This window comes from Equus asinus, chromosome 4 (assembly GCF_041296235.1).
Source record: "Equus asinus isolate D_3611 breed Donkey chromosome 4, EquAss-T2T_v2, whole genome shotgun sequence".
In the NCBI taxonomy this organism is placed as follows: Eukaryota; Metazoa; Chordata; class Mammalia; order Perissodactyla; family Equidae; genus Equus; species Equus asinus.
The window spans coordinates 78,361,444-78,386,489 of NC_091793.1; the positions used below are offsets into that span (position 1 = coordinate 78,361,444).

At 41.4% G+C, this 25,046-nt stretch overlaps 1 protein-coding gene across 6 annotated transcripts in view; it reads left to right on the forward strand.

Annotated features, from left to right (window-relative positions):
* Positions 1-25,046, forward strand: part of MGAT5 (alpha-1,6-mannosylglycoprotein 6-beta-N-acetylglucosaminyltransferase) — a 330,354-nt gene that overhangs the window by 159,830 nt on the left and 145,478 nt on the right. For all 6 annotated transcript variants that reach the window (XM_044769036.2, XM_070507573.1, XM_070507574.1 and 3 more), the window contains 2 exons: positions 23,346-23,422; positions 24,480-24,569. In XM_044769036.2, coding sequence (XP_044624971.1) covers positions 23,346-23,422; positions 24,480-24,569 — 167 coding nt within the window. The remainder of the gene's footprint in view (positions 1-23,345; positions 23,423-24,479; positions 24,570-25,046) is intronic.

Genomic DNA, 25,046 nt, shown 5'->3' on the forward strand with positions numbered 1-25,046 from the left:
AAAGAAAACAAAAATCTGTGTTCAAATGGTAACAGCTATAGAATCCACGAAAGGGAAGATAAATGAAAATTATAATTTCCAAAACTGGTTAATATGAAGAAATTATACTTTTACGTTGCTTAGTATTTGTAGTTCTTTCTGCACACACAGTGTGGGTTGAGGGCAGAACATGCAGTATGGTGGAGGGAGTAGCGTGGCAAATCCTCTCCATAAAAAGCAATGAGAAAACTGGATAAACATGTCAAATATAACCATTTCAGGGCTTTGGAAATTGACAAAAGGCATACAGCAGTTGAGAAGTGATTACTCGTGAAAAACTCATCCTTTGTGTAAGAACAATGGGAGTAGATAGCCTTTTACTTGGAGGTGCTGCCAATCTCTACCCCAGCACATCAGGGCAGGGCAGTCTGAGAAAACCAGCAACTTCGCTGATAGAGAGGGGGTTGACTTGATTTGGAACAGAAAGCAGAAAATTCCATGTCCAGTCAGTAACGGTAGTGATCTTGGCAAGTGAATGAGAATACCACTGGCTCAGCTAGATTGAGGTTGCTTTCTGGTTTGTGGCAAGCAGTGAACCAGAAGACTAGCCAGATATTTACTGTGGAGATCTGGGAAGTAAGACGGTTGTAAGGAGCTTTTATAAGATCTTCACAAATCTGCTCAGGAGAAACCAGAGAGGGCCTAAGCTGTCTTCTCATCGTTAGCTGACCATGAACCTGTGTGCACATATAGAGGAAACATAAAAGGGCACACCAGAAAATAAAAGGCTGGATGGATTTAAATGCTGCTTAATATTGAATGTGCTACCAAAAGACCAATCTCTAACCAACTATTGCCTGACTACTAAGCTGTGTGGACACAGGGGTGATCCCTAAAAGCAAGAATTAAAAAAACCTAGTCAGAGACATCAACAGCCAAATACCTTGGAGGAAACCGAATCCACAGATTTAGCCTGGGCAAATTGCTACACAAACCAAATAATACTAACAATAATTCTCTGTCATTCCCCCAACCCCCCCCAAGATTCAGGAAGAATCAGAATCCAGAGCAACTGTAATACATATCCAAAATATCTAATTTCAGCAAAAAAATTGAGACTTGCAAAGAAACAGGAAGTGATCTATACTTAGGGGGGAAACTGCCTGTGGGTGGCCCCAGATCTTGAAATTAGCAGACAAAGACTTCAGCTATTAGAAATGCTAAAGGAAATCATGTTTTAACAACTAAAGGAAAGTATAATGACAATGATCCGTCAACTAGAGAATCGCCACAAGGGGAGAAACTATAAAAAAGAACCAAATGGAAATTCTGGAGTTCAAAAGTAAAATAACTGAAAAATGAAAAAGTCACCAAAGGGACTCATGACAATATTTGAGATGTCAAAAGAAGTAATTAGTGGACCTGAAAATAGATAGAAATTATTCAATCTGAAGAACAGAATATAAAAAGAATGATGTAAAATAAAGTGTCAGAGACCTGTGTGAATTCAAACATACACATGTAATAGGGGCCGCAGAAGAACAAGAGAGAGAAAAAGGGAGCAGAGAAAACATTTGAAGAAATAATGGCTGAACACTTCCTAACTTTGATAAAGATCATTAATCTACTGACCAAGATATTCAATGAGCCCAAAGCAGTATAAACACAAAGAAATTTACACACAGACACATCATAGTCCAAGTGTTGAAAGACAAAGAGAAAATTTTCAAAGTAACAAGAGAAGAACAATTCATCACATCAGAAACCCTGGTGGCTAGAAGACAGTGTTATGCAAAGTGCTGAGAGAGAAAAACTAGCAGTTAATTCTCTTTCCAGCAAAACTATCCTTTGACTGTGAAGGCAAAATGAAGACCTCCCCAGGCAAATGAAGACTTGGAGAATTTGTTGCTAAGTAGACCTGCCTTACAAGAAAAACTAAAGGATGCCCCTTATGCTAAAAGGAAATGACACAGATGGTAACTTGAATCCGTACAAAGAAATGAAGAACACCAGAGAACTAAACATGAAAGATTTGTAGATAGATATAGGTACGTTTTTTCTTTTCTGAACTTCTTTAAGATTCTATAAAAAATAATTATAATATTGTTGGGTTTATAACATATATTAATGTGATTTATAAGTTTAAACCCTTTTATTAAAAAAGAAGAAAGCTTCCAATCAATAACTTAGACCTCTAAACTAAGAAACAAGAAAAAGAAGAGCAAAGTAAACCCAAAGCAAGCAGGAGCCAGGAAATAATAAGATTAGGGTGGAAGTCAGTGAAATAGAAATCAAAACAATAGAGGAAATCAGTGAAACCAAAGTTGATTCTTTGAAGAGATCAGTAAAATTGACAAATCCTTAGTTAGACTGATGAAAAAGAAAAGAGATATAAATTACCAAATCACGAATGGAAAAGGAAACATCACTAATGACCTTACAGAAATTAAAAAGATTATAAGGGAATACTATGAATAAGTTTATGCCGTCATATCAGACAATTTTGATGAAATAGGTGAATTCTTAGAATGACACAAATAATTGATACTGACACAAAATCATTTGGCTAGCTCAGTAACAAATAGTAATTAAAATTCTACCCACACAGAAAAGTCCAGGCTCTTATGACTTCACTGGTGAGTTCTACCAAATATTTAAAGAGGATTTAAATAATATCCATCCTTCACAAACTATTCCATAAAATATAGTAGGAGGGGCAATCCTTTCAGCACCTTCTTTGAGTCCAGTGTTACCTGAATACCAAAGCTTAGATGAAGACATCACAGATAAATCAACTGTAGATCACGGACTCCTGTGAACACAAACACAACAATTCTTACAATATTAAGAACCTGAATCCAGCTACATATAAAAAGGATTATATATCATGACTAATTGAAATTTATCCCAGGAATGCAAGGTTGGTTTGACATTCAGAAATTATTAATATAATGTGCCATATTAATAGGACAAAGATCAGAAATTACATATCATCTTAATAGATGCAGAAAAGCATTTGAGAAAATCCGACATTGACTCATGAAAAAAATTCTCAACAAACTAGGAAAAATCTGATAGGTAATATCATACTTAGAGAAGAACCTAATGCTTTTGCATTCGGTTCTCTGATTTTCCACTCTTGCCACTTCTATTTAGTAGTATATTGTTAACTGTTGAAGCTAAGTGATGGATAGTAGGGGTTCATTATATCATTCTTTCTACTGTTGAGTATGTTTCAAATTTTTTCTAAAAAAAAGAATTTCATTAAAAATAACCTAGGTTATTAAAAAAACTATCAAGTCCTTAAGTCTGTTGTGTTTTCTGTTTAGCCAAATTAAGATTATGTAAGCAATTGTTTTCTTTTAGAGTATGAATGTGTATGTCTTTATGTGTTAATGTTGAATCATTCGTATAAATAATGTAATTGAAAATTGAGAGTTAGAACATTATTTCCATTCATAGTAAGTCATGTCAGTTATTTTTTTTTTCCAGCCCTAAGAATGATCAGAGAATTGGAGGAGCTATTTATACAGAGAACTGGAACTGGGCATCATGCAAATCAAATTCTGTTGTAACAAATCTTTGTTTATCAAATTTAATATCAACCAAATACAGTTCTGAGTTTCTAGATGTTGGAAGTTGTTTTCAATATGATATAAATTCAGGACCACAGATGAGTTTAGGTGGTCCCTTGAGGTCTCTTGATTGTTATCAGAAGTATACCAAAGAACTGAATCTGGGCTAGGAATCCGGGAAGGGTAGGTAGTTTTTCCTCCTGGTGATGGTGGTTGAGTGTGTGTGTGTGGGTATGGGCTTTTTGTGTTTGGTTGGTAGGGGCCATGTGTTGGAACTGGGGGCTGGTTCGTTGTAATGTGTAAAAGCTGAGATGATTCCAATGCAACAAGTATAAAGGTTAAGACTCTAGCTTCTCTCTGAATGAGGAAGGCAAAAGAATGGAAGAAGAAGAAAGTGACATTTAAAAAATGGTTCTTCTCCTTTCCTCTGAAAAAGAGATGTCGTCATTTGAGAACAATATTTTTACCTAGGTCTTTCTGACAGCACTTTTCCATCTTGCCCAGAAACACATGAGCTTGTCATTTCTTCTCTCCTGGGTCGTATCTGACCTTTCCAAGTACCAGTGCCACCATCACCATCTTTAAATCGTAAAAACTGTATCGATTGTATTAGCTATTCTTGTTCTGGGGAATACAAAAGATGGCTGATACATGGTCACTGACCTTGTGGAAGTTAGTCTTGTTGACTTTGCAATATTTTTAGGTTATGCTCTTGGGTGCACACATAAACACACCCCAGTTAGAGGACAAAGTGAATGCAAGACCGAGTTCTAGATTGTGTGGTACAGATTAAAGTTTTTATAGAAGTTCACAGGCAGCCTGAAAGTGTCTGTTTGAGCTGAAGTATACTCTTGCAAAGTTTCACAGATAAGGCAGGGTTTGAGCAGGCTGTGTAGGATTTTGAAAGTACTTGCATGACCTTCATTAAGTTGAATAAATGGAAACAAGATTTATACTTAAGGTTTTGTAGCTCTTTGATTTTGTTTTGTTTTTTTAAATGGAGTGTTTCTGCATCGGGATCTTCTTCATTTCAGCAAGGTGAACTTCAAGTGTTGGTAAGCTTATTTGCCCCTGCTCTTCAGATTCCCTAGTGGTAGGGCCAAGTCCAACAGGAGGAATACCTAAAAGAACTCAGGAATTCTCTCCCTTTTTAGTCTAGTATTTACGTAATATTTAGAGAAATATCTAATATTTATCCCCTCTCTCATCTTTTATTCCTCAAGAACTTCATATTGGGTATGTAGAGGCTCCATCTAAAAAAAGAAAGTTTCTGGGGCTGGCCCCATGGCCGAGTGGTTAAGTTTGCGCGCTCCGCTGCAGGAGGCCCAGTGTTTCGTTGGTTCGAATCCTGGGCGCAGACATGACGCTGCTCATCAAACCACGCTGAGGTGGCGTCCCACATGCCACAACTAGAAGGACCCACAACGAAGAATATACAACTATGTGCCAGGGGGCTTTGGGGAGAAAAAGGAAAAAAATAAAATAAAATCTTTAAAAAGAAGAAAAAGAAAATTTCCACTTCAGATTGTCTGCCTTTAATTCCATAATCAGTGTCCAAAGGCTGCCTTGGGCAGCATTCCCTTCCTGTAGCAAATACCCCTGGAACACATAAACATTCCTTCGTCCCAACAGGCACCTGCCTGGCTTTCCCTTGTACTGAACTTATATGGAATTCTGGGACTACCTCTAAGCTCATAGCATACACTTTTGTCCCTATAGTTATGGAAATCATTAGTGATTCCTCTTTGATCTGCAGTTCTGTAGTAGAGGTTACTATTAAATTAGTTTCTGTGTTTTAGTGAACAGAGTGGAAGTAAATGAGATTAATTCCTTACAGTATTGGTTGTTCATTGTAGCTTTTGCAAGACTCAACCATTCTCTACCCTTTGGTTGGTTACCTCTGCATGATGCTGAAAAAAAAAATCCTAACTATTCCTTTTATGTCCCTCACTTAGACATCTTCCCTTTTCCCGGACATATTTAGGAGGTTGGTTTGAGACACAAAAAGCCACATGCAACAAATAGGCTCAGAAACCAGGGTTGTGTATTGTAAATTGAAGTTGAATGGTTTTTGTCAAAGGCTGCAAACAGGAGTGAACTCACAGCCTTTCTTCTGTTCAGTTTCCTGTGGGTGATCATTTCCCGGGACTGCTGACTCTTTCTGCACAGATGCAGTTACATTTTAGAGTGAAGGCTGTTATTTAAACCTCTCTTCAGCTTCGGTCCGAGCACTATAAATACACAGCTAACTAGTCTGCTCCAAATAAGGGACACCTAGCTGCAGAAAGTGACCGAGGAAAACATTTTACCAACAGATTATGCTTAACTCCGAGATTGTAATTTCTGGAATAAAGATTAAATGTCCGTTCTCTCTGTGCTTTGGTAACCAACTTAAACAGACGGATGCCCTAGCATGGTCAGCCCACAGCAAAACGTGTAATATTGGAGGCCAGTGACGGTACTGTTATTTGAGGTGCTTTAAAATACGGATGAGCTCATTGGAGATTGTCTTTCCTCGGAAGGTGGTTGGCAGAGGGTTAATAAATGGAGATGAGCAGAGGAAAATAATAATGTTCTTCGTCTGTGTTCATAAGTCATATAGAAAGCATACATTTTTAAAGCAACTTAGCTTAATTTTTATGTGAGAGCAAAATTACACATAATGTGAGGCACAGATCTTAAGTGTACCATTTGATGAGTTTTGATAAATGTGTACATCCATAAAACCAGCACTGCAGGCAAGATACAGAACATCTTCATCACCCAGAATCTTCCCTCCCGCCTCCTCCTGTTCAATCTCCATCCCCCATGGGCAGTCACTGTTCTGATTTCTATCACCATAGATTAATTTTGCCTGTTCTTGAGCTTCGTAAAAGTGAAATGATACAGTATAAACATTTTTTGTGTTTTCTGGCGTCTTTCTCCCAGCATAATATTTTTGAGATTCATCCAGGGTGTTGCTTATAAAAGTAGTTGGCTCTTTTTCTTTTTTTAAATCACAGAATACTGTTCTGTTTTATGAATATAGCATAATTGATTTATCTCTTTTCCTGATAGAATGGACATGTGAGTCATTTCCAGTTTTGGACTATTATGAATAATGCTGCCAGAAACACATAAGCCTGTAATTTCTTCTAAATGGTAGACTATCTTGCCATAAATTGTTCGTAGTATTCTCATATTCTTTTAATATCTATAGAATTTGTAATGACATTCTATTTCAGTTCCTAATATTACTCATTTATTTTTTCTTGATCACTCTTGCTAGGGGCTTATAAATTTTATTCATCTTTTCAAAGAACCAACTTTGGCTTTGTTAATTTGTTCCTCAGTCAGGAGTAAATCAGAGAAGCAGAAACACTAGAAGGGGATGTGGGTGTGTTTATGTGTGCATGTGTATATATTAAGGGATTTGTTAAAGGACTTCCAGCTTACACAGTTGTGGAAGCTGGTTAAACAGTTTCTATAAGGCTATTGTCTTTGTGTCTGATACTGGAGCTAGAAATCCACAGGTCAGGCAGCCAAGAAGGGAAGATAAATATTAAGCGGTAGAGAGTAAGAACATGCAGGAACTCACAAGTGTGAGCTGGAGTCCATGATGACAAGGTGACACCCATGTCTTTTTTTTTGCCTCTGGCTTTGGGATGTAGCTGTCCTATAGAAGGTGGTGCCCTCTATCTTGAAATAAAAGAGACTTGAGAGGAAGCAAATCATACTACTCCACCTATGAGATACAAAAAAAATTCTGTAAGTAGTAAGACCAACCACAGGACTGTAGAGAACAAGGGTTGACAAGCTTTTTCTAGAAAGCACCAGATAGTAAATATTTTAGCTTTGAAGACCATCCTGTCCCCATTGCAGCTATTTAACTCTGCCATTGTAGTGCAAAAGTGGCCATAGACAATATATAAATGAATGCATGAGTGTATTTCAGTAAAGCTTTGTAAGACTAAGCGGTGGACCACATTTGACCTATAAGCTGTGGTTTGCCATCTCCTGTCCTAGAGATTTCAGTGTATCTTCTCAATTTACCACAGTCGCCTTAGAGTTAATGTTATAAACTTAATGTTTAATTCCATTAATCCCCCATCTTTTGTGCTATTGTTGTTAGATATCTTACATCTACAAATGTTTTAAAGCCCACTATACCCTAATATGATTCTCGCATCGGATAGTCAATTGATAAGGAAATTAAAGGAAAGAAAAAAATAATCTTGTATTTACCCACATTAACGTTTCTGATGCTTTCATTCCTTTCTGTACTTCCAAGTTTCTGTCTGTCGTCATTTCCCTCTCAACACAAAGAATTTCTTTTGCTTATTTTTTGCCATGCAGGTCTGCTGGTGTTGAATTCTTTCATCATTCATTTATCTGAAAATGGCTTTTTTTGGCCAGCATTTTTCAAGGACAAAGATATAGAATTGGTTGAGAATTCTGGGTTGACTCTAGTTTTCTTTCAGAACTTTAGAAATGTTATTTCTTTGTTATCTAGCCTCCATCTCTTTTCTGATGAGAAGCTGGATGATATTTCTATGTTTGTACCCTTTTATGTAATATGTCTCATGTTTTTCTGGCTGCTTTTGACATTTTATCTTTGGCTTTTAGCAGTTTGATTACAATAAATGTAATTGTCTCTGTGTTTATTTTGCTTGTGGTTCACTGAGATATTGGATCTGAAGTTAATGGTTTTCACCAAATTTGGAAAGTTTTTGACCATTATTTCTTCAAGTATTTTTCTTCCCCATTTGCTCTCTTTTCTACTTCTGGGTATCCATTTACACAGAGTTTAGCCTACATGATATTGTCCCACAGGTCACTGAGGCTCTGCTCTTTTTTCTCCCCAATCTTTACTGTCTTTGTTTTTTAGATTGAATAATTTCCATTTTTCCAAGTTCACTGATCCTTTCTTTTGCTACCTCCAAACTGTTCTTCATTCCATTCTGTTTTTTGTTTTTTTTTTTTCATTTTAGGTGATATACTTTTCAGTTCTGGAATTTCCCAAGTGTTCATTTCTTCTTCTTTGTCTTTAGTCATATTTATAATGTAGAGGAGGAAGACATTTCCTCTACCCTCTCTGGGTTCTTCTGTCCGGAGAACGAATTAAATTCACATGAGACAGAATAGCAGGAGAAAATTAAACAAAGCTTTATAACATGTATACATGGGAGAGGCTCACGCAAGCTGAGCAACTCACCAAAATGGCTGAAGCCCCCACCTTAAATATCATATCCAGCTAAAGACAAAGGAGGATGTTGGGAGTGGGGGGAGTCAGTTACAGGAGGTTACCAGACAAGCACAATAAACAGGAATAAGATTATTATGCAGATTTAAGTCCTTGCATTCTGTATTGATAGGAGTTTTTAGAGATAAGGTCATCCCCCCTTCTTGCTGGTAGAGAGGGAGATACCTTTACAGATGGAGATTTCCTTTACAGTGTAAATGTCTCCTAACAAAGGGCAAGCAAGTTCCACTCCTCAGAGCCTCCTTCCTGTCTGCAGTTTATTAAAAGTAACTAGCCCCAAATAATCCTCATGCCAAAGAGACATATCTTGGGGTGGCCAATGCCAGTCCCCCACAATAATAGCTGCTTTAAATTCTTTGTCAGTTCTGACATTTACATCTTCTTGGGATATGTGTTTTTGTTAACTGCTTTCTTGACTTTTCACATTTTCCTTTTTCTCCATCTCTAGTAATTTTTCATTGTATACTGGGCATTATGACAATATGTTGTACTGTCTGTGTTCCATTATCTTTCTCTGAAGAGTATTGAGTTTTGTTTTAGCAGGCAGTTAAATTACTGATTTACCACCTTGAACTTTCCAAGACTTGATTTTATGGTTTGTTGGGTTTGTCTGTTTCAGTTTTTGCCTTTGTCTTAGGAAGTCTTAAGTCCTGGGGCTGATGCGATGCCTTTGTGGGATTTTAATGGAAAGCCTGAAATGTTAACCAAACCCTCTGGCTTGTTGGGATTCAAACTCTGAGTCACTTGTTGTGAACAAATGCTGAACCTCGGAACATCTTTAGAGTTTTCCTTGGAGTCTCCCATACAATTCTTAGTTATGTGATCACTCAAGGATTTTAAAGTAGTTTATATGCAGATTTGGAGGCTCCCCTTCTTTGGTTCCCTGTTTTGGGGCATATCCTGTCTCATTTTCTAGCCACCCTGACTGCTCAAACTTAATCCTTTGACTGCAGCCTTTTGCTAGCCTTCTAGTTACCTCCCATCACCCAGATAGAGTAGTCCCCTCGGGGCAAAGCCATATAAATGTGCAGTTCCCTTCTTTTAAGGATCAAATCTCCTCTAGTGTCTGTTCCTTTTCCTTCCTCTTTGTTGCCTTGTTATATGTATTATCTGTGGGAAGGTTATTCCAATATAAGCTTCTCTGCCATTGCCAGTGTATAATTCCTCAGCTCTGTCTTATAAAGAATCCAGAATTAAATTAATCACATAGTTCTTGCACAAGTGATGCAGTTTAGCAGTCCCCCCTGGTCAACAAACAATCTAGATTATTTCTTAACACAGCTCTGACTTTCTCCTGCCTTTCGGTATGTATGCCAGGTCTTTGTTGCTTTCCATACAATAACCACCATTGCCAGGTTGGCAAGGAGAGTGTGTTTTGAATGCTGGCTCTCCCTTTGCTCAGGACAGCATGGCTGGAGAGTGAGTGAGTGTGATTTGTTCTGGATACTGCATGGTGGAACAAGTCTTCTGGTGGAGACCTTCAGATAGTAATCCCACCACTAGAGGATCAGAGCCCTCCAAGAACTGACCCAAACACCAAATTCCAATCTGGGAATAGATTTCCTGAAACACACAAATTCCCAGGGATTTGAAAACCTTTGTGTTTCGTACTAGAGAGAATTTGTATTTGCATATTTACTAGCCTTTTCTACTGAGTAGATGAATAGCATTCCAGGGTAGCACATAACACTTAAGAACATGCACTTTAATCTCTCAGCTTCACAAGCTGAGTCTCATTGTCCAAATGTACATCGTCTTAACACCAGGCATGTTTCCTTTCCACAGGAAGAAAAACCTGCTGGGGGCAAGGAGAGATGAAAGGAACTAAGTTATAAGACAGCCTGGTTTTGGAGAGGCATCCCTAGCCAAGGATGTATTTAGCAGGCATAGCCTGTATGTTTTATGTCAATGGACTTGTAGATTTCATGAAACTCTGAGTGAATCAAATGAGACCTAAAAATGAAGTGGCTCAGCCTTTCTTCAAACCTGTACCCAAGGACTTGATGTACTTGTGGGTGTTCTCAATATTCTAGGCCTTCAGCTTCTTTTTTGTTCTCTCTGCTTTTTCTGGTACCAAAAACTTATTATCAAGGTGTCATCTTAATTCTAAATTAACGTGTAATTTATTTTTCTGTGCTAAAAAGGAGGAGCGAGACTGTAAACCAAGCAACCAAAGCAAAGTGAAAAACTCAATTCATGTGAGAGAATGAAAATAAAAATTTATCTTGATCTCCTATTAAAATAGTCAGAGTACTTCCTCGTTGCCCATAGATGTCTGAGTGGCCAATTAGAAGCCCTGTCTTTTACCAACAGCTGCACAAAGGCTTGTGACAAGTGATTCAGAAAAGGGGCTTGTGTGGTGGGAAGAGAACACACCTATTTTTGGCAGTTTGTGCAGTCAAAATAGCCAGGTAGGTAGCGAGGCTTCTGTAGCTGTTAATTCCGTATTTCCTTCTTTTCTTCAGTTTCAAGAAAGAAATATCAAACACTCATACACATAAACTGTGTATATATTTCTTTATTTTACTTAACAAAATCCAAACCCCAAATGCCTTTGACAGTTTGATAAGTCAGAAATGTGTGAGCTGTGCTTAAATCAACTGGGTTTTAGAAGGAAAACGAAACCATTGGTGGTTCGAGAGGGTGAAGAAAGTGGTGTGTGCTCCGTGTTCCCGGGGCATGTTGCCTCCATAGTGAGAGAGCTGCATAATGCGTCTTTCCCTCTCCCGGTAAACTGTATGTGAGGAGAGGGCATGTTATGAAAGGCTGTGCCCTTCCTTGCTTATTGGAGATGGACTCTAGGTGAAAAAAATCGCCTTAGGCCCCCAACTTGAGAATATGGTGTAGTTTTGCAAGTATAATCTTGTATTTTTAATGTGTGCCACCTACTTCCTAGTATATTTTCTTAAATCTAAATTGACAGCTGAGGATGCATCAGAAACTGTCAGTACTATATTTTATTTTTAAAAATATTATATAGAAACTTTTTTTCTGGAATAGTACACTAGTGTAATATAACTTTTTCTTTTGTTTTTGATGTGTAAAACTAGCATTCTCCCAATTCAGTGATTGGTGTGCCCATTTATTGTAACTGGATACCTACATAATACCCATGTGAGATATTTTATGTCCCTTACCTTGTTACTTAAAATGCTGAGGAACGTTTTGTTGCAGAAGAAATGACAGTGGAAATTAACTATAAACTTACAGAATATGGCATTTACATAGAGATGAATACATGTAGATTGAAACATAAAAAGGACTCTGATTATCCAAATCATATTGCAAACTCAGTTTTATCATCCAATCCCAGAGCTATTAGAATATACAGTATATGCTTTTGTGCTATTCATTTAAAAAGACTTGAACTTTTTTTTTCCTTCCATAAATCCAAAGCATTTTAATCACTGACTCTATCCCACACTCCACCAAGCATTGTGACATAAAATGAATCAGAGATGGGTAACAAACACAAAGAATATATGGACAGTAGGACAGGTATATTGAACAAATAGACGAACTGAGTGAATGAGAGCTAGTGTGTGATATTCCAATGTGGCGTAGGCAATCGCTCGTTCCCCTGATTTGATCTCCCTCAGTATTCCATATTTGACTTAGCAATAAATGAGTGTCAGACACAGAACCTGACAGAGAAAGGGTAACTCAGATGTTAGAAGGTTTCACTCACCCTGGTTATTACATGAGGAAACATGGTACCTTGCCCAGGTCATCCAGCTGGTAAGCTGCAGGGGGATGATCCCAGCTGAGGTCTCTGACACACCCCAGCCTTTCCAACCCCTGTTCTTTCCAGTACATGGTTTTTACTCACTTTTTCTACTGTTTCCACTGCTGAGGTTAGATGTGGTCAAGTACTCGAAAATACCAGGGCATGGGGGTGCTACTCTCTCGGAACATTTTATGGTGTCAATTCCAGGAGCAGGTTGCTTCATAATGAGAAGGCATCTAGCATGGTGGCCAGAGATGGGAGATGGCGTCTTGTGATAAGATTGGTGTACTATTTGAAGGTCAGAGAAAACAGATTTTTTCCTTTGTTTTATTGAGATGTAATTGACATACAGCGCCATATAAATTTAAGGTGTACAGATACTGACTTGATTTACATATATTTGGAATGATTACCACAATAAGTTGAGTTAACATCTATTATCTCGTATAAATACAAGAAAAAAAAGAGGAAAGAAAAATAATTTTTTTCTTTCTCATGGGAACTTTTAGGATCTACTCTCTTGGCAACCTTCAGATAGCCCATATAGCAGCGTTAACTATAGTCAGAAGACAGATTTTTATAGCTTTATAACTTTAGAGGCTAATGCAATGTCATTTTGGAAGTACATTTGAAAATTTGAAAAGGATTTACCAATTATCTACAAAGTAGGCACCAGTGAGAGTTTAATTAAATGTAAATGGGTGTTAAAAGGGCTATTTATGAAGGGCATTAGAGGCTGCTGTAAATCAAAGAACAGGTTAAGCCTTCATAATTATCTTTATAAACCATGTGTTGGAAAAATAGCCTAGGCTTCCTTACCAGTGAAAGACAACTTGGACTCCTGACAATTTACAACTTTAGGTGTGAAGTCTCTTCAGCCATAAAGACTTTATGCTGCAGTATCTTTTAAAGTCCATATGGTCAAGTTTGTATCCTCAAAATGTGGCTAGTGCTCTCTTTTTTCCTTGGATTTCATGTTTTTCAGTGTATTGCTTCTCTCCTCAACGACTCTTAGTTTCTTCCCCAGGCCATTCTACCGACCACACAGGTGTACGTGCTGACCTTGCTGTCTCCTGCAGTGGAGGAGTGCTCTCCTCAGCCTGGAATTCACGATTCTGTACCGTGCGTCGCCCGCTTACCTTCCCAACCTTATTTCTTACTGCCCGGCCCTGAGTCCTCTGCTTTAGCCAAGTTATCCCCCTCCACTCTCCCACGCCTTCTCAGATGTTGATGACTGGTTAATGTCTTACCCAGTGGGGGTGGATTTGCTCTCTCAGGAGAACAGTTGGGGTTGAAATCTAAGATAGAAATCTGTTCTCCATCTGTGACTTTTCCTTTTTTTCCCAGTATGCCTACCTTACTTCACCATTTATTCTATTGGTTCCTGACTGTGGCTGCCCTGTAAAATCACCCTGAGGTGAGGGGAGCAGAAAAATAGGGCAGTGGCTGAACCGTTCCACAGACCCTTCAAATCAGAATTTCTGGAGGATGCGGTACATTTTTCAAAGCTCCCCGAGTGATTTTAGTATGCAGAAAGGGTTAAGAAGGGCTGCTTTATTCTGTGACCTTGGCCAAGTTAGTTAATCTCTGTGGTCCTCAGTGTCTTCTACTGTGGAAAGGGGGTAATAGTCTTTACGTCTTAGGGTTACTGTGAGGATGAAGTGGGAGGATCCACTAGCTTGGTTTATGGTAGGAGCTCTTGGTAGGTGCTCGGCTGTTGGCTGTCATTATCACTGGTTCGTCTTCCCCTTTCTCTCCTACTCCTCCTTGTGCTTCAAAGCTCAACTGAAATCCCACTTGTCTGGTGATGACTTAAGGTACACACTAAACTGTTATGACAAAGACCCAGAAATACAGTGCTTCGATAAGACAAGTGGTTTCTCTTTCACGTGATAATCCAGCAGCAAGCGTTCCAGGCCTGCTGAGTGGCTCTTCCCCACACTACCCACCAGGATTCCAGAGCTCTCCTGTTTTGCTGGGTCATCGCGTGTGCATCTTCCAGCCCAGAGGAGGGGAGTCAGAACTATAGACTCGGCCAGGCAGATTGTCCTGAAGTTGGAGATTGCCTGTAATTTCTTCTCAAATCTCCTTCGCCTGAACATAGTCACATGGTCACATTGAGCTGTGGGAGAGTCCCTAACTGGGTGGCCAGGTGTTCAGCTAAACATTTTGTTACTGTGGTGTGAAGGGAGGTGAGATCTGGAAGAATGGCAGATGACCTGGCGATCCAGGCTGGTGCCGTCTGCTTCTTCCTCTTCTTGCCTGTTCATCTGTTGTTTTGTTCCCTGTCCCTTATTCTCTATTGCACCGGGCTCTTGACTACCTTTTCTGGTGTGCAAGTTTTTAGGTATATTCTAGGCTCCCTCAACGTAAAGAGTGCTTTGTGTTCCTCCGTTTACTTCATAGAGGAAGGTATTAAAATCCTTTCAGATGCTCATTTAGGTGCAGTATTTGCTGAATGAATCAGTCGCAGGGTTTTTTGGGTTTTTTTGGTAACAGCTTTATTGAGATACAATTTGCATACCATATGATTCACTCGTTTAATGTTTCACAAAGTGTATTCACAGAGTTGTGCAACCATCACCACAATCAATTTGAGAACATTTTCATCACCTCAAAAAGAAATTCCATAACTATTAGCTCTCACTGCCCCCCTTCCAACCTCCCTCTCCCCTAGTCCTAAGCCACTAATTTAGTTTCTGTCTGTAGATTTGCCTATTCTGGACATTTCCTATAATATATAGTCTTTCGTGACTGCTTCTTTCACTTTGCTTAATTTTTTCTGGGTTCATCCGTGTTGTAGTGTCAATCAGTACTTCATTCCTTTTTATGGCTGAATAATACTCCATTGTATGGGTATGCCACATTTTGTCCATTCATCAGATGTTGGATATTTGGATTGTCTCCAGTGTTCAACTTTTGACTCTTTTGAATAATACTACTGAATAATGAACTTTCGTGTGGACTTAGGCTTTCATTTCTTTTGGGTCTATGCCTAGGAGTGGAATTGCTGGGCCAAATGGTAACTCTGTGGTTGACTTTTTGAGGAACTGCTAGACTGTTTTCCAAAATAGCTACACCATTTGATGTTCCTACCAGCACTGTTTGAGGGTTCTGATTTCTTGACATCCTTGCCAACCCTTGTTATTACCTGATTTTTTTATTGTACCATATCAGTGGGTGAGGTGGCATCTCATTGTGGTTTTGATTTGCATTTCCTGGGTAACTAATGATGGTGAGTTTTTTTTTTTTTTTTTTCCATGTCAGTGGCAGGTATTTAACCTCAGCAGTTTTCTGCCTGCCACGTATATGTTCCTAGGTGTGTGATGACCAACTTTTCTGCCTGAACATGTCTACAAATCTGACATGTTTTTATCAATAGCAATGCCTGGGGCCTTATCAGAATGGAGGAGACTTGTGTGTATGCAACATTCTTACAGATCCTGACCTCCTACTGAGAATCTTAATCTTAGGTCCTCTTTTTAATTCTGTTCTACCAACAAAAAGAAAAACCTTCTTAATGCTGGCTTAAAAGCTTAATTAGGTAGATAATCCTGCAAAAAATGATAAATAAGTGACGGAGGGTATGACAAAGGAAAGCATAAATGATCTAGGGTTATTTGGCTGTTATTGTGATTTGAAACTTTATGGCATTGATTATACTTGGCAATGTGTGTTCATAGTCCTCACAACTTTATTCTTGTTACATCTTCGTTCCGTTCTTGAAGAGTTGTGCAAATTAAGAAACTGTGTACTTCGAATATGGTTTTCTTGTTGACTTCTGTTGTACCCATAGTATTTGTAGGTGGGCAGTGCTGGAGCGCCAGGTTTTTTAGCAAGTCCCTGAGGCCCTTGGAGGTTCTTATTCAGAAAGTAGTAAGAATTTGTCATTTTATTCCTCAGTGTTGACTCTTCAGGTTTCCGGTGCAGAACGTGAAGAAGGTACTGTGCCTTTTAATACCTAGAAACAGTGTAGTGGAAATGATGTCAACCCAGAAGACAGAGGCGTGGGTTGAATGTGCAGAATGCCTTGTACCTGGAAGATGTTGAAGGACTTTTGTCTAATCAGTGACTGGGGAAGGCGCTTTCTCTCTCTAGGCCTTGATTTTATGAATCAGGAAAAGTAAACAGTTTACTACTGTGGCTTCGGAAGTCCCTTGTGGCTCTAAAATTATTTGGTCCAATGATTGCATTTGCAGCTTCTTAAGTTAAAGAACACAACAAAAACAGCAAAATACAAACAGCTCTTTTCAAGGGGCCCACTGTGCCTGCTGGGGGTCTGAGAGAGTGGAGCCCATTACCTCTCGTGGCTCCCCACCTCCTTTGGTGGGCAGAAAGCTTCCTATTCCTGTGCACCCTGGAGCTGGAATATGTGTACATGACTCAGTTATAGAAATTAAATCACTTTTTTTGTAATGCTAATATAAAGTGGCCCTAAGTGAATATTTGCCAAGCCCCGGGAATGACTGGTGAGGTCATTTTTAATGGGAGATTATATTTCACTACGGCTGATTTCTGTCCAGTTTATTGCTGTTAACTCCTGACGCAAGGCCAGCTGATGGAGCTGCTGGCAGGAGCTTGGTCTCCCGCCCGAGAGCAGAGATGGAGTCAGTTGCTGGCTGGCGCAGAGCGGCAGGCCAGTAGCGTGCTCACGTGGGTTCTCCGCGGGGGCCATCTGATAACTGGAGCCACATGTTCCTATCAGGTGTTCCCGGAGAAACTCTACCTTGTCCCACACACAAAACAGAATTTCTGGAGCCCCTTTATCTTCTGAGAGGAAATACGTGTGGGGTGCCTTTGGGCTGAATCAAGCCCTTGCTTGTGAAGATGATTATCTTAGCTGCTGGCAGAGGAACTGGATGAGGAGACTGAACCCAGTTTCCTAAAACTTCCCGGGATGGACAGATGGTCATGTTTTTTTTGAGATTTCTGAGAGTTTTTTAAACCTGCTTTTTCTTCATTTTTTTCCCCCTCCCTTTGAAATAGCCATGGTGAGGGACTCAGAGACCCTTAACCTATCAGATGCCTGTTCAGTTCTAGATAAAAAAGTAACAGCCCTGTGTTCTACACGTTCTTAAAAAGAAGGGCCGTTTCAAACACTTGTCATCTTTGCTGTGATTAATGTACAGAAAAGTGAGCCTTGACAAAGGAGGCTCTCTCAGTAGGGTCAACTTTCACTCAGAAAATAACTGTCTTCTGTATGGAGCTCACTTACAGACACTTCTCTCCCTCTCCCTCCCCCTCCCCCTCCCCCTCCCCCTCCCCCTCTCCCTCTCCCTCCCAGCCATTTCCTTCCCCTCCACATCCTCACTTTATCATTCTCACCCAGGAGCATGTAGTTGAGTTTCTTCCACATGGGACCACCTATAAGCATCAATAGAATCGGGATTAAGGGTGACACCTGACTGCCAGCCTCTTCTGCTTTGAGCCTCTCTTTGTAACCACATTTCTGGATCGCTTGTTGAACAGTGAGGAGTGGTTATCGTTAACTTTAAACAAGTTTGTAGTAGGTGAGTGTTTTATGATGCTGCATACTTGATAGTTGATGCTTTAAAAAACACGACAGCATCTCCATGTATGTGTGTGGAAGTGGGCAGCTAAAAGATAAAAATATCCTTGTATGGTACCCAGTGGATGTTGTATTTGATTTGTAAATGCATCAGCACAATTAACATGTGACTCATCAAGATCATCTCTCACAGAACTGTAAGCCTCTCGTTTTAAATACCAATCAAGTATGACTATCACTAACTCACAGTGGGGATAGGCCACTTCTGCTCTCCTTGCATCAGAAATAGCTGCCCCTTCCTGCCTTTTTTCCTTTCATGGAGCACAAATTCCATCAGCTGTGTTTAGTGTGTAGTCTAGAACTTTCATTCTGGGTGAGGCTCTCGTACTCCCTTTCTTCTGGGGCACTTTCTCCTCTCTTCACTTCTCTGGAACTTGCACTCTTCATTCTTTTGTTACATTTGTTCATTCATTTGTTTAAAAGCATACTATGGAGTTGCCAGTGTGCCAGGTGCTGTGTTGGGCACCGTAGCCCTGAGGGCGGCTCTCCTGCGTTCCAGGACTGCTGTACTCGGATGGGGGCTCCGCTGACGTGCTCACTCTCTTGTAATGCCCCCCCCCCCCAACCCACCGCGGTGAGCTGCTTGAGAGAATGGACCATATGATCCAAGGATACAGCTTTGACACTTCAGCACACCGCAAGCGGCAGGCTTTTGAGAGATGTTCAAAGTGACTGTGGGCTGAGTTTGGAGGTAGAGGCTGAGGATTTTAAAGTTTCTCCTTTCCAAATTGTAAGATGAGGTAACTGTCTTCCATTTTTGGGAGAAGGTGGTACGTATAAAATGTGATAGTGTATGTGACAGCATTTTAGAAAGGCAGGTAATACATCAAGGGAGGTTATTCTCATCCACCTTCGTTTCCTGTGTCACCCTATTTCTATCCTCACTGTTCCTTTGAGACCATCTTTACCATAACTTCTGCCCTCACTCTCCCCCATTTTCCTTCCTTCCTCAGAGGCAGAGAAAAGCATTAGTAAAAAGAAAATGTCTGCCTGGTTCTATATCTTTGTCACTTCCAAATATATATTTAAAATACCATTGTCTCTGTCTATATGTGTCTCTCTCAATACGTGTATGTATATTAGGACTGTTGGGGAGAATCTGGCTCCACGCCTGACAGGGAAACCCCGCTGTGGGTGTGCTTCTGACATCTTTGGCCCCTTTTGCTCCTGCTGTAGGTGTGTTCTTCCTGAAACGTAAGCATTTTTGATAACAGGAAAAGTGTTTATTCTCTAAGATTAAATCCAATACTTGAGCACCTGCTGCACTGTGTGGGTATAGATGGCTGATGAAAAAAAAAGAATTTTCACACCGAGGTAGGTCATCTGCCTTTTGTGTAATACTTGGTTGACAGTTCCATAGATCAGTACAAAGGTGAAATTTTTTTTTTTTGATTAAGATTAGCCCTGAGCTAACTACTGCCAATCCTCCTCTTTTTGCTGAGGAAGACTGGCCCTGAGCTAACATCCATGCCCATTTTCCTCTACTTTATACATGAGATGCCTACCATGGCATGCCTTTTGCCAAGTGGTGCCATGACCACACCCAGGATCCAAACCAGCGAACCCCGGCCGCCGAGAAGTGCAACGTGCGAACTTAACCACCGTGCCACCGAGTCGGCCCCCAAAGGTGAAATTTTTGGTGAAAAACGCAACATGGGCTGGTGTGTGAGAGTAAGGGATGAAACTGAATCCTAAATAGCAGTAAAATCTGAGTTTCTACTCAGCTTACATTAGCATCTTTTATTTCCTTGCCCTTTCACCGTTAGAAAAATCGAGATGCTGAAGAGCACGGGGTGAACAGCAGGGAGAACATTCTAGTAGCATATCGTGGCCGAATCCTGTCTTCTCCTTTTGAAGGGATCTGTGTACAGTGAGCTAAGTCTCCCCTGAAAAGCAGTAACGTTAATCAACTTTTTTGGCCTGAATTTTTGTTTTCTAACCTAACTTAGATTGGAGGCTCTTGCACCGGTAGGAAAGTCTTCTATAGTCACAAATGAATAAAAACATTATTTACTGAGTTTTTGATATTGTGGTGGAAGCAAAAGGGCAAGCTGTCCTCCGACAGGAGCTGAAACTCCTTCGGAGCTGTGCTCTGGTGGAGGGTGTTGCTCAGATTACTAGTGGTCGGATTCAAGGGGCAGCTCGGCCCCGCTCAGAAGTCTGGCACTTCCTTTTTGCTCCCTTTCATGGATCCCTCTGGCCCCAGAACCTCAAGCCATTAAACTAAACTTTTGTCTTTTCAAGTCCATCACTGTGTAGCTAAATAGAAAATTCATCATAAGATAACGGAATTGCAGTGGAAACCCCATTGGATTAGCTGACAAACTGCAGTTGGAGGAGGAGTAAAAACCTTGGCCTAGCGGGGTTTTCAGCTCAGTCTAGTGCTCCCTGAGCGAAGGGTCAGGCCCAGGCGGGCCGGTGGAAGATGCGTGTGTTTATTTGGTCAGATGGCACTTACTGAGTGTCTGGTGATGGAGCAGAAAGACATAACCTGTCCATAACATCCTCGCGTCCTAGGAGGGGAGATGGACAAATGTAAAGAAGATAGCGGGATTGTTCACAGCCGTGGGAGAGACACGAGCAGGAGGGCAGCACTAACTCCTAACTACATCCTCAGTTGGCGTGGGAAGGAAGGATTAGGACCGTTTCTTCTGGAGGCGCTGCTTGAGCCACGTCTTAAAGGAGGAGCGGCATTAACTGGGTGGAGAAGTTGCAGAGGGCAGAAGGGGTGAGAGGAAGGGCATTCCCAGCAGAGAACTGCTTGTAGGTGTCCTTAAAAAAAGTCCTTCCAACGCGTCTTTGCAGAAATGAGGGTCCTCTTTTTGGGACTCCTTTAGCATAGGAGACATGGGTTGGGCCTGTTTTTGTAAGTAGACTTTTATTGGGACACAGCCGTGCACATTTGTCCTCCTATTGTCTGTGGCTGCCTTCCTGCTAATCCCAGAGTGAGTAGTTGCCACGGAGCCCGTGTGGGCTGCTGAACCTCAAATATTTACTCTCTGGTCCTTCACAGACAATGTTTGCTGACCCTTGGCATGACATATTTTTATTCCTTGAAACTCCTAATGAAGAGGACCCACACTGTCAGCAACCATGGTTTGCTTGCAGGCCTTCGCGGACCTGTTAGTTTATTTTACCACCCGGTGATTTCTCTTCACCCTGCACCATCACACCTCCAACGAGGTAGCCTCTGGTTTTGATAACTTCTGGCTCTGAACATCCTGACCCAATATGGTACCTGTATAGTGTGCGAAGACTGGGGGTGCATTTCCCCCTAACTGTCCTCTTAAATGCCTGATTACCCCAACCACTAGCTGTTTTAGACTCCGCTGAATTTCTTAGAACCTCTGCTACTGCTTATTTGCTTGGTAAATGTTGCCAAGCAAAATCAGAATTAAAAATAGGGATGGGAGGAGTAGTCATTGAACAGCATCTCTGTTCTTTGATGAGGCGGTCCATTTGTCAGTGGATTCAGGAGCTGGCTGTCTCCTTACAAGTGAGACAGAAGGAGAGCTTTGGGGAGACCCACCACCTCCAAGCCTGCATCTATTTCAAAAACACAGAGAATGCGTTTCCAGAAGCCGCTGTGCATTTGAAATACTGCTTTCCTGGATAGAGTGAGTGAAAGTTATGTGGAATTACGTAGCAGATGCCAACTTTTAAGCACTTCCTGTTGTCTGTGGTATGAGCTGTTGGGAGTGCCAGACCAGACTTTTTATGAATGTTGACTTATTTAATAAGAGCTGGATAAAATAGAGGTGCAATTATTCCGATTTTACAGATGGGAAAATAGAGGCTCCAACAAGCTAAGTCCCTTCCTTGTTAACTACTTTTGCCTCCTACCTCTGATAAGGAGTATACTGATTTTATGCTCGGTTATCCTTAGCAAGTAGAATGCTGTTTGAAAACACCAAATCAAGCCCAGGAATTTCTGTTTCAGACTATCAAAAGAGCTGGTTTTCAGGGGACAGGTACAACTAAAATCCCCCTTAGCACTAACTTCTGTTTTAGCCCAGCAGCCACCAACATCGCTTAAATACCGCTGTCAAATGATACTGTATTTGGGATCTAATTTCTCATCAGTACTTTGTTTAGAAAACTGTTAGCAGTAAGTAATGGTGACATTTTCCAACTGTGTCTGGAAAATATAGTAGGTCCAAAGTGAGGAGCATGTAGGTTTAGGGTTGTCTTAGTTTCCAGCTAAAATGATTATTCCTAAACAAAAATCTGGTCATAACCATCTCCTTCTTAAAACCTTGTAGTGCTCCGCCATGCCCTGAGCATAAAGACCAAAGTCCTTATTATGGTGCTTGAGGCTTTTGTGGTTTGGGCCCTGCCTGCTTCTCCTGTCTGACCTCTCAGGACCTCTCCCTTCTTCATTCCAGGCAGGCGTGTCCCTGCGTTGGAACCACCTCAGTTCTGTAAACACCGTCTCTACCTCGTCCCTCGCCCTGGCTCACTCCTGCTTCGTCTTCACATCTCAGCTAAGATGTCCCTGGATCCAGAAAGCTGCCTTTGACCCTTTGAGACTGGGCTGGGTGGCCTTCCCCTGCCCTAACGTAATGTCTGTCACACTGTTTTTAAATTGTCTGTTGTCCACAACTAAACTAGAAGCTTCTTAAAGGCGTCCTTTTAGTTTTGACTCTAATTACAAGGAATAGGAATCCACTCGAGCTAGCTAACAGAAGGGGAGTTTATTGTGAGGCGCTAAGGAGATCTTCCTGAAAATTTTAGAACTGGGTCCAGAAGCAGCTGTACCTTGCAGATGTGTCTCGTGGCTCTCTGCTCACCAATTCTCTTCGCTTCTCTCTCTCCTGCTGGCTGCCTCAGCTCAAGCACAGGTCTTCATGAAGCTGCTCAGGACTTCAGTTTGTCTGCTGGCCTGGCATGGCCCCGCCAGCCCTGTGGACCCTCCTAATCTCTTGGCTTCATTTCCTCCTTCCTACTTGTTTGGTTTCTCACTTTCCCAACTGCAGGCTTCCAAGCAAGCATTCTGGCTGGCCTAGCTCACCCTTGCAAGCTGGGCCGCACATGTCATGGGTCTCTGGCCATACTGTAGGTGGGCTGTCGTTGGGTCAGGTCCTCACTGCAGACCCATTGGACTTGTTTCCAGCTGCAGGGTTTCCATGGATCAGAGCATGGCTCCCAGGACTTCTCTTTTTGATTTCTCTCCTTGCCCCCTTGCTTGGAAGGATGTTAGGCTTGTGTTTCATAAACCTCATGATGTCTTTTGTTCTTTCTCATCCTTTTCAGATATCATTAATGGAGCTCAAGAAAAATGTGTATTGCCTCCTATGGATGGCTACCCCCACTGCGAGGGGAAAATCAAGGTAAGGCAGAAATGATGTGTACTCACCATCATCCTCAAACTGCACTGACACCTGCTTCCTCCCTCTCCCCTCTCCTTTCCTCCCTAGCGATACACACGGGTGGGCAAGTGAGCCCTTTCGGGGAGTCATTTAATGAGCGCCTCAGTCCTGCCAGTTTTGGGCTGTGGCTATGACAACCCTTCTCTGCTTATGCTGGCTCCATGGAGTTAGTCAACAATGCCTCTAACTGAAAGAGCCTGGGCCATTTCAGGCGCCTGCTGTGTCTTTGAAGCTGCCTTCTTGCTTTCCCAGCCTCCAGCAGGTGTTCCTTCAAGGACCAATGACAAGGGGTTGCCGTTATTTAGTGTCCAACTTCTCTCTCCCCCTATTCCCCAGGCCCCCACTATCAGGTCTCCAGATTGTGTCTTGAATGTCCCATTTGCATTGGTAATTGAGTACTCAGAGACACTTGGCCAATCTTTCACTCTTAACATTTTAAAAAAAAATCCTATTTATATGGTCTGCCCTTAAGGAGACCACTCCCCTGCTCATTAGTTTTCAGAGAAAAATTTCAGTTCAGATAGACATTTAGGATGGTGAGATCAAACCCCAGAAGCCTTTGCATGGTCTCCGTTTGGGACTCAGGCACACATTAGACTCCTGCACTCACTCATGTGGTCTGTTCCAGGCAGGCACTGTGCAGGGCCTGGGGGAACTAGTCCTCTGGGGAGGGGAGATTTCTGTGCAAAGGTCCCATTAGGCACTTGCTCTTAATAAAACTCTCCTAGCTGTTGCCTCTCTTGGCTTTATTGCCTGGTGTGTCCCACGGCCTCTCTCCACTCTAAGCACCTCTGCTGAGGCCCAGCTCAAGGCACTGTCTGCTTATGGATCATCCAGGACCTGAGCATCTGTTGTCTTGACCTCAGCTCAGTGATTCCATCACTCTGGTCTTTAGGCCACAGCTTGAGCCGTTCACCTATCCTCACTCTTCACGCCCACACCTTCTCTGCCAGCAGATGTGCAGGGCCCCCGAGAACAGGCTGCTCATAGATGTTCTTGCCTGGCTCTTGTGTTTCAGTGGATGAAAGATATGTGGCGCTCGGATCCCTGCTACGCAGAATACGGAGTGGATGGGTCCACCTGCTCTTTTTTTATTTACCTCAGTGAGGTGAGTAGCTGCTTGTGGCTTGGAGAGGTGGGGTGGAGGGGAGAGAGATGTATGTGGTTAGTCTGTCTTGTAACTGAGCCTGGAATTTGAAAAGCTTAACAACATGTATTGTTTTTACGTGAAGGACCTCCAGTTCCCTGCTTCATTACTCTCCCCTGCCTTCAAGTAGGATGACTTTTTTTTTCCTTGAGGGAAAAACAGGCTGAGTTAGCTATTTACTTTTTCCCCCCAGTTTTTAAAAAATGTGGTAAAAGACGCATAACATATAAAATTTGCCATCTAAACCATTGAGTGTATAGTTCATTGGCATTACATACATGCACATTGCTGTGCAACCGTCAGCACCATCCGTCTCCGGAACTCTTCATCTTGTAAAACTGAGACTCTACCCCTATTCCACAGTAACTCCCCCTTCTCCCTTCTCCCAGCTCCTGGCGACCACCCTTCTGCTTTCTGTCTCTGATTTTGACTGCTCTA